Source organism: Malaya genurostris, chromosome 3 (genome assembly GCF_030247185.1).
Source record: "Malaya genurostris strain Urasoe2022 chromosome 3, Malgen_1.1, whole genome shotgun sequence".
Classification (NCBI taxonomy): domain Eukaryota; kingdom Metazoa; phylum Arthropoda; class Insecta; order Diptera; family Culicidae; genus Malaya; species Malaya genurostris.
The window spans coordinates 135,789,665-135,804,449 of NC_080572.1; the positions used below are offsets into that span (position 1 = coordinate 135,789,665).

The following is a 14,785-nucleotide window of genomic DNA, read 5'->3' on the forward strand; positions in this document are numbered from 1 at the left end:
TTTATAAACAGTGCGCCGGTAAGGATTAACCCCTACCCGATGTCTCCAGATATGCAAAAATCAATTTAGAGCTAGAAAATCAATTTAGAGCTAGATAAAAAGCTAGAACAAAAAATTATCGAAAAAGGTAAAAGTGACTGGGCTTTGAGTACAGTTCCAATTGTGAAACCAACGGGAGAAGTTTGCTTATGCTTGGATGCCAGACGGTTGAATGAACGCACGAAAAGGGATGCCTACCCCCTCCCACACCAGGATCGTATACTTGGCAGGTTGGGATCTAGCCAATACTTATCAACTATTGACCTAACAAAAGCATTCTTACAAATTCCGCTTGATCCTAACTCGCGACGGTATACGGCTTTCTCGATACTTGGGAGAGGATTGTTCCAGTTCACCAGACTGCCATTTGGTCTCGTTAATAGCCCAGCCACTCTAGCTCGGCTAATGGATGAGGTTTTAGGATATGGTGAATTGGAACCGAATGTATTTGTTTACCTCGACGATATCGTTGTGGTCAGCAGTACATTCGAGGCACACCTCGACAGTCTGCGGGAGGTTGCCAAACGATTACAAATAGCTAATCTTTCCATCAATATTGACAAATCTAAATTTTGTTTAAATGAGCTTCCTTATTTAGGGTATATATTGTCGCAGGATGGTTTAAGACCAAATCCGGAGAGAGTAGAAGCGATTGCCAATTATGAACGGCCATCGTCGATACGGTCTCTTCGTCGGTTTTTGAGCATGGCCAATTATTACCGGAGATTTATTCAAAATTTTAGTGAATTAACTGCTCCATTAACAGATCTCCTTCGAAGAAAACCTAAAACAATTAAATGGCATGATTTAGATGAGAAAGCGTTCATTAGCATTAACGAATGCTTGATAAACACCCCGGTTCTTAGCAATCCAAACTTTAGCTTACCATTCCAAATCCAGTCTGATGCTTGCGATACTTCCATAGCTGCGATTCTAGTCCAGGAACATAGCGATGGGGAGAAAGTGGTGGCATACTTTTCTCAAAAGCTCTCTCCTGCTCAGCAAGCCTATGCTGCATCGGAAAAGGAAGGGCTCGCTGTGATTTCAGCCATCAGTAAGTTTCGTCCTTATATCGAAGGATCTCATTTTGTTGTCGTGACCGATGCTTCTGCTCTCACACACATCATGAGAGGAAAATGGAGAACTTCTTCAAGATTAAGTCGCTGGAGCATAGAACTGAAAGCATACGATTTGGAAATACGACATCGACGGGAGAGGGATAACATTATTTCTGATGCTCTCTCGCGCGCTGTTGAAGCTTTGGATGTGATGAAAACTCAAGATACCTGATACTCATCTCTTTTTCAAAAAATCAAAGACTCGGCTGAAGAAAACCTAGACTTTAAAATAGAAAATAATTGTCTTTATAAATTTGTTCCTTCGAAAACAGAATCGCTCGATTATTGTTTTGAATGGAAAATCTGCCTGCCAGAGGGGACCAGAGAAAATGTTTTGAAAACTTAACATGAAGAGTCTTTCCTTTCTATGAGAAATTGCTTGATAAGGTCAGACGCAGATATTTCTGGCCAAGAATGGCAACCACCGTACGGAAATATGTGGAACGTTGTGCTATTTGCAAAGAGTGTAAACCGGCTAATATTTCACAGCATCCAGAAATGGGGAAGCAACGAATTTCTTCTAAGCCTATTGTCGACATTACCTCTCGCCGATATGATGTGCGAACCACCCTGCCTTATTCCTCGCAAGAAAGTTACCACAGGGTATATAAAGCAATTTCTAACAACCTTGACAAATGTCACTAGTGCAAGAATCAGAAAAAGACAGTAAAAACATTGAAAGCGATCGGTTGTGCAATTTGTAGTCGATTTGGATTTAATTTCTATGGTGTTTGGAATTTCTGAATCTAACTTGATTCATCCACGTAGTAAGTGGAACAGTTAGTACAATTGAGGTACGTTTAGAGTAAAAGAATTATTACATGTATTACTTACCTTACCACTGGTTAAATACTTACCATAAATGTGTGAATTAAAGCTTAACCTAAAACTTACCGTTGCTATTATAGATTACAATTAGTCATCCTTCCGCGGTGATACCTGAAAAGAAAGAAGAAGAAACACTGAAAATGTAAGAAACGATTATACTTACCCTTTATATATCTATTAAATAATTCAATAAATTACAGCCTTTTAGCTGCATAGTAAGGCAACTACAAAGACGGTGTTTACTTTCGGGAACATTTCTAAAAGGATTTTCATCCTAAGTTGGATGTTGGATAGTTACCAAAAAGTTCCTTCAGCGTACATACCGCCCGGAAGAAGGATTCTACTCGTCGAAGGAGAGTAAATACCGAAGACGACCGCTCGGAAGTGAGGTTTGAGAGTGGATTTATATCGACCGCTATAATAATTATAGAAGATATTTCTGTCACCCACTAATCGCGAGTCCCGTACAGTTTAGGTTAGAGTGAAATAAATTGTATAAATCGTTCAGGGAAAGTTAGGTCGCTATTTCGGTTAAAATAGTCGTTCGAAATGTCAGACGAACAAAATAATTTGACATCGAGTAATAAGGATAGGCACTGCAAGAGGTGCAATCGTGCCGATGCCGATGACGACATGGTATGTTGCGATGTATGTGAATCGTGGATTCACTTTCAGTGTGCTGGTGTTAGTGAATCTATTGCCGAACCGGATAGAAGTTTTAAGTGCAGTAAATGCATGACTGATTGGGATGGCGAATCGAAATCAGCTGTTTCTTTCAATGAGTCGTCTGTCAGCAAGAGTAGTCGAGCATCGCAGAAATTGCAGCTTAGTCTTCAACTTCTTGAGGAGCAGCAAAATTTGAAGCAGAAACAAATCGAAATAGAACAAGAATACTTACGGAAGCGATATGAATTGCTGCTTCAGATTGAAGAGGAAAAGGATTCTAGCAAATCAAGTCGGAAAAGTGGAATCAGCGTGAAAAGAAGGTGTGAACAAATGGAGAACTGGCTTAATAAGGGAACACAAATTGACAGAGCGGGACAGTCGGAGCCTAAAATGTCTGAACAGAAGGTTACCCTGCCAGTACCAGTCGTTTGCCAGAAGAATGATGTTCCGGTACCAAAGCCAACGTCATTTGCCTCGAACGTTCTTACTGTGACCAATCCGAATTTGCTTAATCTCAATCCAGGAGTTCCAGTTCCAGGTGGAAGTATTAGTACCGAATCGTTTGTATCAACACCGGGCAAAACTACAGCAAATCCGCATTCGATTTCTTCAGTAGTTTCTGGTATAGTGATCCCTGCTGAAGGTAGTTCGATCACGTCCGCTGCTGTAATGTCGACGAGCGTTTCGTTAATACCCGTATCTGTACCAACAATTTCAACATCGATTCTGCCCAGCGTTACGGATGCTCTTATCCGTGCAGTGCCAGTCTTTTCATATTCACGAATAAATACCGGAGAAGTGATCCAAACGATTCCGCCAATGTCTTCATTGCAGTTGTATAAAAGAAACGTAACTAACTCAGGACTTGTCTCTTCTGGAAATACAGTATTCACTTCTACTGTGCAGCATCCTTCGATTTCTGGTTTGGCAGTTTCCGGAGTTCCATGGTTACCGGAATTTCCCGTTTTGAGTCCAGTGTCTTCATCTCCGCTGCCCGATAGGAGCTACCGTTCGATTCCTGGCTTGGCCACAATCACTTCTACTGTGCAGCATCCTTCGATTCCCGGTTTGGCAGTTTCCGGAGTTCCATGGCTACCCGAACATCCTGTTTCGAGTTATTATCCACCAACAAGTGTGCCTGTTTCTGCTGTAAGGCCGGCGTCAGTACCGTCTATTGTACCATTATCGTTGGGAGTTTATGGAAATAGACCCGATGTTCCAGTTAGCGTAGGGCCGAATAGTGCTCAGTTGGCGGCTAGGCAGGTTATGCCGCGTGAATTACCGAAGTTCAACGGGGATCCTCACGAGTGGCCCATCTTCTACAGTTCTTTTAAGAATACAACGGATGTTTGTGGATACACCGACGCTGAGAATCTAGCCAGATTACAACGTTGCTTAGGAGATGCCGCACTGGAAGCAGTAAGGAGTCGTCTACTTTTACCAGCGTCCGTGCCGTACGTGATGGATACATTACAAAAGCTCTACGGTAGACCCGAGATTCTAATCAATTCTCTTCTGAAGAAAGTACGAAACGTTCCACCGCCAAAGTCAGAAAATCTGAGTTCCATTGTCTGCTACGGGTTGGCGATACAAAATCTCGTTGATCACATTGTGTTGGCCGAACAACAAGCACATTTATCGAATCCTATGTTACTTCAAGAATTAGTTGATAAATTGCCCGCTTCATTGAAGATGCAGTGGGGCACGTTCAAGCAAGCGTATACGAACGTCAACTTGGCGACGTTCAACGGATTTATGTCAGGACTAGTGAATTTAGCTTCCGAGCTTTGCATTGATGTAGTCTCTGTCCAAAACTATCAACAGTCGCAGAGAACGGAAAAACAGAAACAAAAGGAAAAGCTATTTACTCATTCCAGCGTGCTGCCTAGTACGTCGAAAGACAGGTCAGTCGAGGAATCTACTTCAAAAGCGTGCGCTTACTGTGGGAAAGACGACCATCAGATTATAAATTGTCGCGGTTTCAAATCGTTAGACGTTGGAGGTCGGTGGAAGGCAGTTCGACAGAAGAACTTGTGCCGGTTGTGCTTGATTCCGCATCGTAAATGGCCGTGTAGATCGAAGAAGGAATGTGGACAAGATGGATGTCGAGTTCGACATAATATGCTACTACACAGTAGTCGCAATGACGACGGAAATGGTCATAGGTCGGGAGAAGTCGTTCATCAGAACCATCATCATACGAAATCCTTTTCGTTGTTTCGTTATTTGCCAGTTACGCTGTATGGAAACGGAAGAGAAGTAAACACCTTCGTATTCCTAGATGATGGATCGTCGTGTACACTGCTTGAAGAAGGAATCGCTGCACAGCTTGGCATAGAAGGAGAACCTGATCATCTATGGCTGAGTTGGACCGGAAAGGTTAGCAGACATGAAAAAACTTCAAGGAGGCTGAGTATTAAAATATCCGGAGACGAACATAAGGAAATGTTTCAGCTGGCGAATGTTCGTACGGTACGTGAGCTAGGTCTTCCAAGTCAAACACTGGACTATTCAGAGTTGTCGGATAGATTTCCGCATCTTCAACGACTTCCCGTAGCCAGCTACATCGATGCCAAACCTGGTATGATAATCGGTTTGGAACACGTACGGCTTCTAACTAGCTTGAAGACAAGAGAAGGCTGTAGTAGTGAACCTGTAGCGTCGAAAACTCGGTTGGGATGGTGCGTGTACGGAAGGAATTGTGGAAATGGAGACTCGGTTGAACAGTTACACATCCATTCATGTGACGACATGAGCAACAGCAGCCTACATGATGCAATGCGGAAGTTTTTTGCGGTGGAAGAAGTAATTTCGACGCATCAGTTAGAATCGGAAGAGGATAAACGAGCCCGTAGTATTTTGGAGGTAACAACGGTACGAAAAGGAAACCGAATGGAGACGGGTTTGCTTTGGCGAAATGACGAGCGGAATTTCCCGAACAGCTATCAAATGGCGATCAGCAGGTTGAGAGGCTTAGAGAAACGGTTAGCTAAAGACCCCGGCTTATGGATAAAAGTCATTGATCAAATCAAAAGCTACGAGCAGAAAGAGTACGTTCGAAAAATATCGCCAGAAGAGTTAGCAAAAGTAAACACTAGGCGAACATGGTTTCTACCTTTAGGTGTTGTGACGAATCCTAAGAAACCAAACAAAATTCGAATGGTGTGGGATGCAGCTGCGAAAGCAGGTGGAGTTGCGTTTAATGATATGCTGCTCAAAGGTCCGGATCTGCTCGTATCGCTAGTCAACCTTTTGCTACGTTTTCGAGAAGGTAAAATAGCAGTGTGCTCGGATATTCGCGAAATGTTTCTGAGAATTCTTATTCGGGAAGAGGATAAGTGGTCGCAGTGCTTCCTGTGGCGTGACAGTCCAGCAGATGAAGTGCAGGTGTACGTAATCAACGTCGCTATGTTCGGAGCAACCAGCTCACCGTGTACGGCACAGTTCGTAAAGAACAGAAACGCTCTCGAATATGCCAAATTATATCCCAGAGCAGCAGATGCAATCGTTTACAACCACTACGTCGACGATTTTCTGGACAGTGTCAATTCGGAGGATGAAGCAGTAAAACTAATTGAAGAAGTGCAGCTCATCCACGCTGCAGCAGGTTTTGAATTCTGAAAGATATTGTCGAACTCGTCGAATGTGCTCGATCGTCTGGGAGAAACCGAGTCGTTGAACAGCAAGTCGCTAGGTTTGGACAAAAATCCTTCGTGCGAGCGAGTCTTAGGATTGGTGTGGGTTCCGTCAACGGATAGCTTTACCTTCGATCGATCAGCCGTTAAAGATGTTCTAGGTAGCAATATTGTAACTCCGACAAAACGGCAAGTGCTACGAACAGTAATGAAACTGTATGACTCCTTGGGATTCGTAGCACATTTTGTGGTCCAAGGAAAAATCCTAATGCAAGAAATTTGGCGTGCAGGAACTAACTGGGACGAACCGATTTCTGAGTGCTTAAGCGATCTTTGGAGTAGATGGATTGAGTTGTACGACAAGATCGACGAAGTAAGGATACCCCGATGTTATTTTGTTGGACCTAAGGAGGTAGATGAAATCGAGATTCATGTGTTCACAGATGCCAGCGTGTCGGCATGTGCATGTGTAGCATATCTGAGGATGTCGAATAACGGAAGTTGCTGGTGTTCTCTAGTAGCAGCAAAAACAAAGGTTGCGCCAATTCGTCCACTTTCAGTTCCTAGGTTGGAAATTCAAGCGGCTATGATGGGAGCTCGATTAATGCAAACCGTAAGCTCTGCACTCACGGTCAACATAAGAAGACGATTCCTGTGGACAGATTCAACGGTAGTTCTAGCCTGGCTTCGCTCCGACAGTCGTCGATATCCTCCGCTCGTGTCGTCTCGAGTCGGTGAAATCCTTTCGCTTACCAGTGTTGATGAATGGTACTACGTGCCTTCAAAGCTCAACGTAGCTGACGATGCCACGAAGTGGAATACAGGATTGTCGTTTGATCCAGAAAGCCGTTGGTTTCAAGCCCCCTCATTTTTACCCACGAAAGAGCAGTGGCCCAAACAGTCTACTAAAGTAGATGAAGCGGATGCCTCCGTTGAAGAAGTTCGAGTAGTAGCAGTACACCAGGCAGTAGAGGAGATCGTTAATGCAGATCGTTTTTCTAACTGGAATCGATTAGTAAGGGCGATGGCTTATGTTTATAAAGCAATAAATAAATGGAAACAATCTGAAAGCGGTAGTTGTCTTCGGCAGGATGAGTTCAATAAGGCAGAGGAAGCTCTCTGGCGCCAGGCGCAAGCGCAGTCATATGAGGAGGAGATTCAGGCATTGACGAAGGGTTGCAGTGTTAGTAAACAAAGCTCGCTGAGGTCGATGGTTCTCTATCTGGACGATAAAGGACTTGTTCGGATCAAAGGCCGAATCGGAAATGCATCACATATTCCCTACGCGACCAGGTACCCAGTAGTACTTCCCAGGAACAGCCGAATAACCTTCCTTCTTGTGGATGCTTTCCATCGACGGTTTCTTCATGCGAACAACGAAACAGTTTACAACGAATTGCGACAGAAGTTTCACATTCCAAAATTGCGAACATTCATACGCCAAGTTGGAAGAATTTGTCAGCACTGTAAAGTGAAGAAAGCTGTTCCGGTGCCACCGTTAATGGGACCGCTTCCCAAAGTACGCTTAACGCCATTTATTCGACCATTTACGTACGTCGGTGTCGATTATATGGGACCGTTCGAGGTCAAAATTGGACGCAGTCTGGTAAAGCGCTGGATATGCTTGTTCACCTGTCTCACGATTCGGGCAGTTCATTTGGAACTGGTGCATAGCCTTTCAACAATCTCTTGTGTAATGGCAGTCAGAAGATTTGTGTCTCGGCGGGGCGCGCCTCTTGAGATTTTCTCCGATAATGGCACCAACTTCGTTGGAGCAAATCGCCAGTTGTCAGAAGAAAGGTCGAAAATCGAGAAAATATCCAAGCACTGTGCCGCCACATTCACGAACGCAGATACGCAGTGGCATTTTAACGTTCCTGCAGCTCCGCATATGGGTGGACCATGGGAACGCATGGTTAAATCCGTAAAGGTTGCGATGAAAGCTATCTCAGACAGTCCCCGACATCCAAGTGATGAGGTTTTAGAAACTATCATGTTGGAAGCGGAAGGCATTGTGAATTCCCGACCACTGACCTACGTACCGTTGGAAGCAGAAGATCAAGAATCACTCACGCCGAATCATTTCCTGCTATACAGTTCAAGCGGGATTAAACAACCACCGAGCGATCCTGTAGCTAAAGGATACATTCTACGGGATAGTTGGAAGCTAGCGCAGCACATCGTAGATGAATTCTGGCGAAGGTGGGTACGGGAATATCTTCCAATGTTAACGCGCCAGACGAAATGGTTCGATGCAGTTAAACCAATAGTACCGGGCGATCTAGTTGTCGTCGTCGATGAACAAGCTAGAAACCGTTGGGAACGAGGACGCATTCTCGAGACGTTTCCGGATAAAACCGGACAAGTAAGAAGAGCGACGGTGCAGACAAACAGAGGAGTGTTTGCTAGGCCGGCGGTGAAACTAGCCGTTCTAGATGTCGTAAGCAGTAGCCAGAACTCGGAGCGAATCGCTTCGGAATCGGGGATGATTCACGGGTAGGGGAATGTCGACATTACCTCTCGCCGATATGATGTGCGAACCACCCTGCCTTATTCCTCGCAAGAAAGTTACCACAGGGTATATAAAGCAATTTCTAACAACCTTGACAAATGTCACTAGTGCAAGAATCAGAAAAAGACAGTAAAAACATTGAAAGCGATCGGTTGTGCAATTTGTAGTCGATTTGGATTTAATTTCTATGGTGTTTGGAATTTCTGAATCTAACTTGATTCATCCACGTAGTAAGTGGAACAGTTAGTACAATTGAGGTACGTTTAGAGTAAAAGAATTATTACATGTATTACTTACCTTACCACTGGTTAAATACTTACCATAAATGTGTGAATTAAAGCTTAACCTAAAACTTACCGTTGCTATTATAGATTACAATTAGTCATCCTTCCGCGGTGATACCTGAAAAGAAAGAAGAAGAAACACTGAAAATGTAAGAAACGATTATACTTACCCTTTATATATCTATTAAATAATTCAATAAATTACAGCCTTTTAGCTGCATAGTAAGGCAACTACAAAGACGGTGTTTACTTTCGGGAACACCTATTCAGATACTGGCTATTGACTTTACACAATCACTTCCGCGTTCCAAAGCAGGTAATACACACTTTCTTGTACTGATGCACTTATTTTCAAAATACACTTTATTGTTTCCTATGAAAAAGATTAAGGCGGAATTGGTTATCAAAACACTTAAAGAAATGTGGTTTCGACGGTATTCGGTTCCCGAAATCTTAATTACCGACAATGCCAGCTGTTTTTGAGCAAGAGTTTTAAGGAATTCTTGGATGAATATAAGGTGGTGCATTGGGCAAATGCACGGCATCACAGTCAAGCCAACCCGGTAGAGCGGTTGAACAGAACTATAAACGCATGCATTAGAACTTACGTCAAATCTGACCAACGATCGTGGGATGCAAAAATCTCCGAAGTTGAATATACACTCAACAATACGGTTCACTCATCAACAGAGTTCTCGCCTTACCGAGTTCTGTTTGGGCATGATATTGTCGCTAGTGGAGAGGAACATCGGATCGATGTAACCACTACTGATATCTCAGCCCCCGAAAAGTTAAAGAAGAAAGGGCAAATTGATAAGGAGGTGTATGACAAAGTTATGAAAAACTTAGAGAAAGCACATGAGAAAACTTTAAAAAATTATAATCTTCGTTTTCGAAAACCAGCTCCTGTTTATTCGGTTGATCAGAATGTATATAGAAAAAGTTTTACACAATCGTCAGCAGGGGAAAACTTTAATGCCAAGTTAGGGCCTATGTATATACCGTGCAAAATCATTTCAAAACGGGGCACCAATTTCTACGAACTGGAGGATGCCACTGGAAAAAAAAACATTGGTATCTTTTCTGCAGATTCTGCGGGGGTTCCAGATTCGCCATAACATATGTAAATTACATCCAGTATTGTTACTACGTTGGGCGATTTAAGAAATTCTTTGTATAAAATTATTTATTACTTAAGAAGTTGAAATAGAGAAGGTATAATTCGTAACAACAGTCTTCGTCATAGTTCAAGGTCACAGTCAAAGTCACAGTCAAGATCACAGTCGTTGTTACCAATGAAGATCAAACGAGCAGGAATGGTCAGTCCACTATCAGTTTCAATGCCGTATGTTTACATAGTTCCAATTCTGAGCTTTTCCATCACCGTAATAGCGAATTTAGAAAATCACTGATAAATGCACAACATAACGAACAATGGCAATTTCTAAATATCGCGAAGCAGTTTTTCTAAACCGGTTGTCTCTGCGTTACGGTATCAGGAAAGATCAGTCCATGTAACTTATTCTATAACAATACATCACCAATAAAAATCGTTTTAAGACAGTAAATTTCCCTCTTATCACTATTAAATTCACACAATTAATTTCGGCGATAGAACCCAAGCCACCGATCAGATGTCATTGCAGTTCACGTTTGAATAACCGCTTCATTTAATACAATGTAACTTGCGACAAAGGATCGATGAGAGATCAAATCTCACTCTCTGAACATAACTCGTTTGGATTATTGGGAGAAAATGAGATCTATTAAAGAGATCCGCGATAGGGTGAATGTCGAAATCGATCTGATTTATTATCAAAATAAACTATTTGATGAATTGACATTCAGATGACTCCTCTTGGAGAATATCTCGTGAGCTTATAAAGAAGCGACTCAAACCTGGACAGGGTTAACCACAAGGAAAAACAAAAAAAAAATTACATAAATAATTTTTTTTAAGGGAGTATAGGGTGGTGTTACCGTTTGGGTGCTGTCCCCTATATACCAGTTGTAAGCAAGCAAGAATGGCAAGAGAGATGGTGTAAAAGATTTTTCACCACAGTAAGCTTAAAATTATAGCAAAATAAAGTCATAGGTACAAATTGTCTGAAATCCCGTCTAATTTGTTGTATATAATAAATGTTCCGTTTATTGATAATTGTGTTACATAAATAGGGTAAAATGAGTAAAATTAAGCACTTAAATTCTAGTAGTTCGATCTGTAATTAAAATTTATACAAAATGTCGCAATAAACACACAAAATACACAAATTACACAATATACTCGAAGTCAGCGGAAACAGGAAACTCGTGGAAAAAGCTGGTTATGGGAAAGTCGAAGAAGTTGGAAGATAGATAGACATTGAGAGAGAGAGAGATTGATTACTTGGGAATCATGAACCACGATCATTTGGAACAAACCTGTCGAAGAGAAGAGTTGAAGATAGCAAATATTATAGAAGAAGTAAGGAGTTATAAAAAAAGAATAAAACCTTTTTGGAATTGAAAATTTGGACCCATTAGTGACTTACTAAAATCATTGGAGTATTTTATTGTCTAGACCACAAGCCAGGTCACGAGGGCGAGTGAAAAACAAAACTGCGACCAGTAAAGGCCTCAGACCAACACCCCACGAACAGAAGCTCTGGGGAAATTGGTAACGATCCACCAGCAGCCGACCAACTACGTCTGTCGAATCATCCGTTTCCACGGCTGACCGGATCCCAGCCAGCTACTGTAGAGTTTTCCCGACCACCATCCAGGAACAGCCGGCCGGCCGAAGAACAGTTGCAACCTACACTCACACAAACACCTAATTTTGTAAGTAGAGTTAAAATAAAACCAGTGTATAAGTAAAGACCGTGTTTGGGTTTTTAATTGATGTCATCATGTCTTTGAGCCGACCTTGAGCCTCCGAACCTCACGCTTGAGCTCGCCAGAAAAAAGAGGCCTTTGGAGCCCATCCCAGACGATTCCCGTGGCTCTGACCAGGGACTAGGGACAATTGAGTAGTGGTCCTTAAGACCCGCTAAGTAACATATACAGGGTGATTTTTTAAGAGCTTGAGAACTTTTTTAAACAATAAAACGCATAAAATTTGCAAAATCTCATCGGTTCTTTATTTTAAACGTTAGATTGGTACATGACATTTACTTTTTGAAGATAATTTCATTTAAATGTTGACCGCGGCTGCGTCTTAGGTGGTCCATTCGGAAAATCCGCTTTTTTATCGACAAATTTTGTTCAGCGATGAGGCTCATTTCTGGTTGAATGGCTACGTAAATAAGCAAAATTGCCGCTTTTGGAGTGAAGAGCAACCAGAAGCCGTTCAAGAACTTCCCATGCATCCCGAAAAATGCACTGTTTGGTGTGGTTTGTACGCTGGTGGAATCATTGGACCGTATTTTTTCAAAGATGCTGTTGGACGCAACGTTACAGTGAATGGCGATCGCTATCGTTCGATGCTAACAAACTTTTTGTTGCCAAAAATGGAAGAACTGAACTTGGTTGACATGTGGTTTCAACAAGATGGCGCTACATGCCACACAGCTCGCGATTCTATGGCCATTTTGAGGGAAAACTTCGGAGAACAATTCATCTCAAGAAATGGACCGGTAAGTTGGCCACCAAGATCATGCGATTTGACGCCTTTAGACTATTTTTTGTGGGGCTACGTCAAGTCTAAAGTCTACAGAAATAAGCCAGTAACTATTCCAGCTTTGGAAGACAACATTTCCGAAGAAATTCGGGCTATTCCGGCCGAAATGCTCGAAAAAGTTGCCCAAAATTGGACTTTCCGAATGGACCACCTAAGACGCAGCCGCGGTCAACATTTAAATGAAATTATCTTCAAAAAGTAAATGTCATGTACCAATCTAACGTTTAAAATAAAGAACCGATGAGATTTTGCAAATTTTATGCGTTTTATTGTTTAAAAAAGTTCTCAAGCTCTTAAAAAATCACCCTGTAACTACCAATATAATCTAGATTTTTCAACTTAAACGTGTATATCAACAGCATTGAACTATTTCAATAGTACACTATTGAAAAACCTGTCTCATTTGACCCATGTCAACACCAGCCAATCAGAACGCGTTCTGAGGAAGAGAACAAAATATCTGCTGCCGTACAACAAATCGTTCGAGAAAAATGTTCCGAACAGTGCTTAATATCGTAGTGAGTTCCACAATTTGGTACTTCTGAAAGGCAGGAATGAGTCCCGTACAGCATCCTGATAGTTTCTTTCAATGAAATGCAAATCCGAAATGAAATAATCGACATTAAAATTCTATATGTTGCTATTTTTATAGCCGTTAGTGAGAAAGCTCCAAACGAAATCACGTAAAAAGAAACTTCCTAACAAAAATTGGATCAGTTCGGATTCTATCGCCACTGCGAGCAGATTTATTGTGTGTCGTTTGTAAAGCTAGTTGCGCTTCCGACAAGAGCGATTACGTCACAGCTGCCAGTCGTTTGCATTGGTGAAAAAACAACGAAAAGAGGACAACGGTGGAGAGCATCACACAAAATCAGCCGTTCTATTGGCTCTAAAAGTATTCTAAAGAACTATTAGGATTTGTTGTTCGCAAATCGAAGGTAATTATCATCAGTTTAGTGCACATCAAGAACAGTTTGATTAGATTTGTGCACTTTTCGCTGTGAGAAATTCACAGTAATCGAGATCAAGTGAAGCCTTCGTTGTTTTTGCATCTAATGTGAAAAGGGGAATGCTTGCATAATACATACAATGGATGAACTAATTGATATTCGGAAGTTTTAAGAAACATGTCAGTTGATTTCGTATTCATGACATGCAGTTATGGCTCTGACATTACCCATCCGCCTTTTTGTTTTTGCTTTTTCATACGTTCATAAGTCAACAATACTTTTTTATGCATTTGTTACTAACGGAAATGGATATAAAGTAAGAAAAAATGTGTAACTTATTTTCATCTATTATTTATATAAACTTTGAGAAAAACTCTGAGGAACTTGGCAGTATTCATTTATTATAATATTGTTACAAATAAATTCAAAAGATTGTTTTTCTAGGCTGAAATTAAATAGTGTGTCAGCATTTAATTGTTTTTCTTGTTTGATCAGCATGAGAACTTGTACACTAAACGAAGCTCGTATATAAAACATCAGCTTCGTTGGTTACGCATGCATAAGTAGAGTGCTTAGCATCATTTATTTAGCCACTTCGTTTACAATCTCAAGCATTTCGAGGTGTCTATGAAGAAATATGCTAAGTACGTAACAGATCGGCTGAAAAGTTCGTATCGTTTCTATGAGAGGGCGCCACTAGAATCAAATCCATACCATTTTCAGTTAGTACCAACCTTCAAAAGATACGTGTATAAATTTGACAGCTGTCTGATTATTAGTTTGTGAGATATTGCATTTTGAGTGAAGCTACTTTTGTTATTGTGAAAAAATAGAAGAAAGGAATTTCGTGTGTTGATGAAACACTACTTATTGATGAAAAAAAAGTGCCGCCGATACCAAAAATGGCTTGATGAGTGTTATCCAGACTCTGCACCGGGCGAAGCAACAATTCGTAAGTGGTTTGCAAAATTTCGTACTGGTCATATGAGCACCGAAGACGATGAACGCAGTGGACGTCCAAAAGAGACTGTTAACGTGAAAAAAATCCACAAAATGATTTTCAATGACCGTAAAGTGAAGTTGATCGAGATAGCT

At 41.5% G+C, this 14,785-nt stretch overlaps 1 protein-coding gene across 1 annotated transcript; it reads left to right on the top strand.

Annotated features, from left to right (window-relative positions):
- Positions 1 to 2,534: 2,534 nt before the first annotated feature.
- Positions 2,535 to 8,786, top strand: LOC131433991 (uncharacterized). The gene is made up of 2 exons (XM_058600611.1): positions 2,535 to 6,215; positions 6,276 to 8,786. The coding sequence occupies exons 1-2, from the start codon at positions 2,535 to 2,537 to the stop codon at positions 8,784 to 8,786; spliced, it is 6,192 nt and encodes a 2,063-aa protein (XP_058456594.1).
- Positions 8,787 to 14,785: the final 5,999 nt, after the last annotated feature.

Coding starts and splice junctions, on each gene's coding strand:
- LOC131433991 (XM_058600611.1), top strand. CDS start 2,535: ATGTCAGACGAACAAAATAATTTGACATCGAGTAATAAGGATAGGCAC. Junction 6,216..6,275: donor TCAATTCGGAGGATGAAGCA/GTAAAACTAATT, acceptor GAATTCTGAAAG/ATATTGTCGAACTCGTCGAA.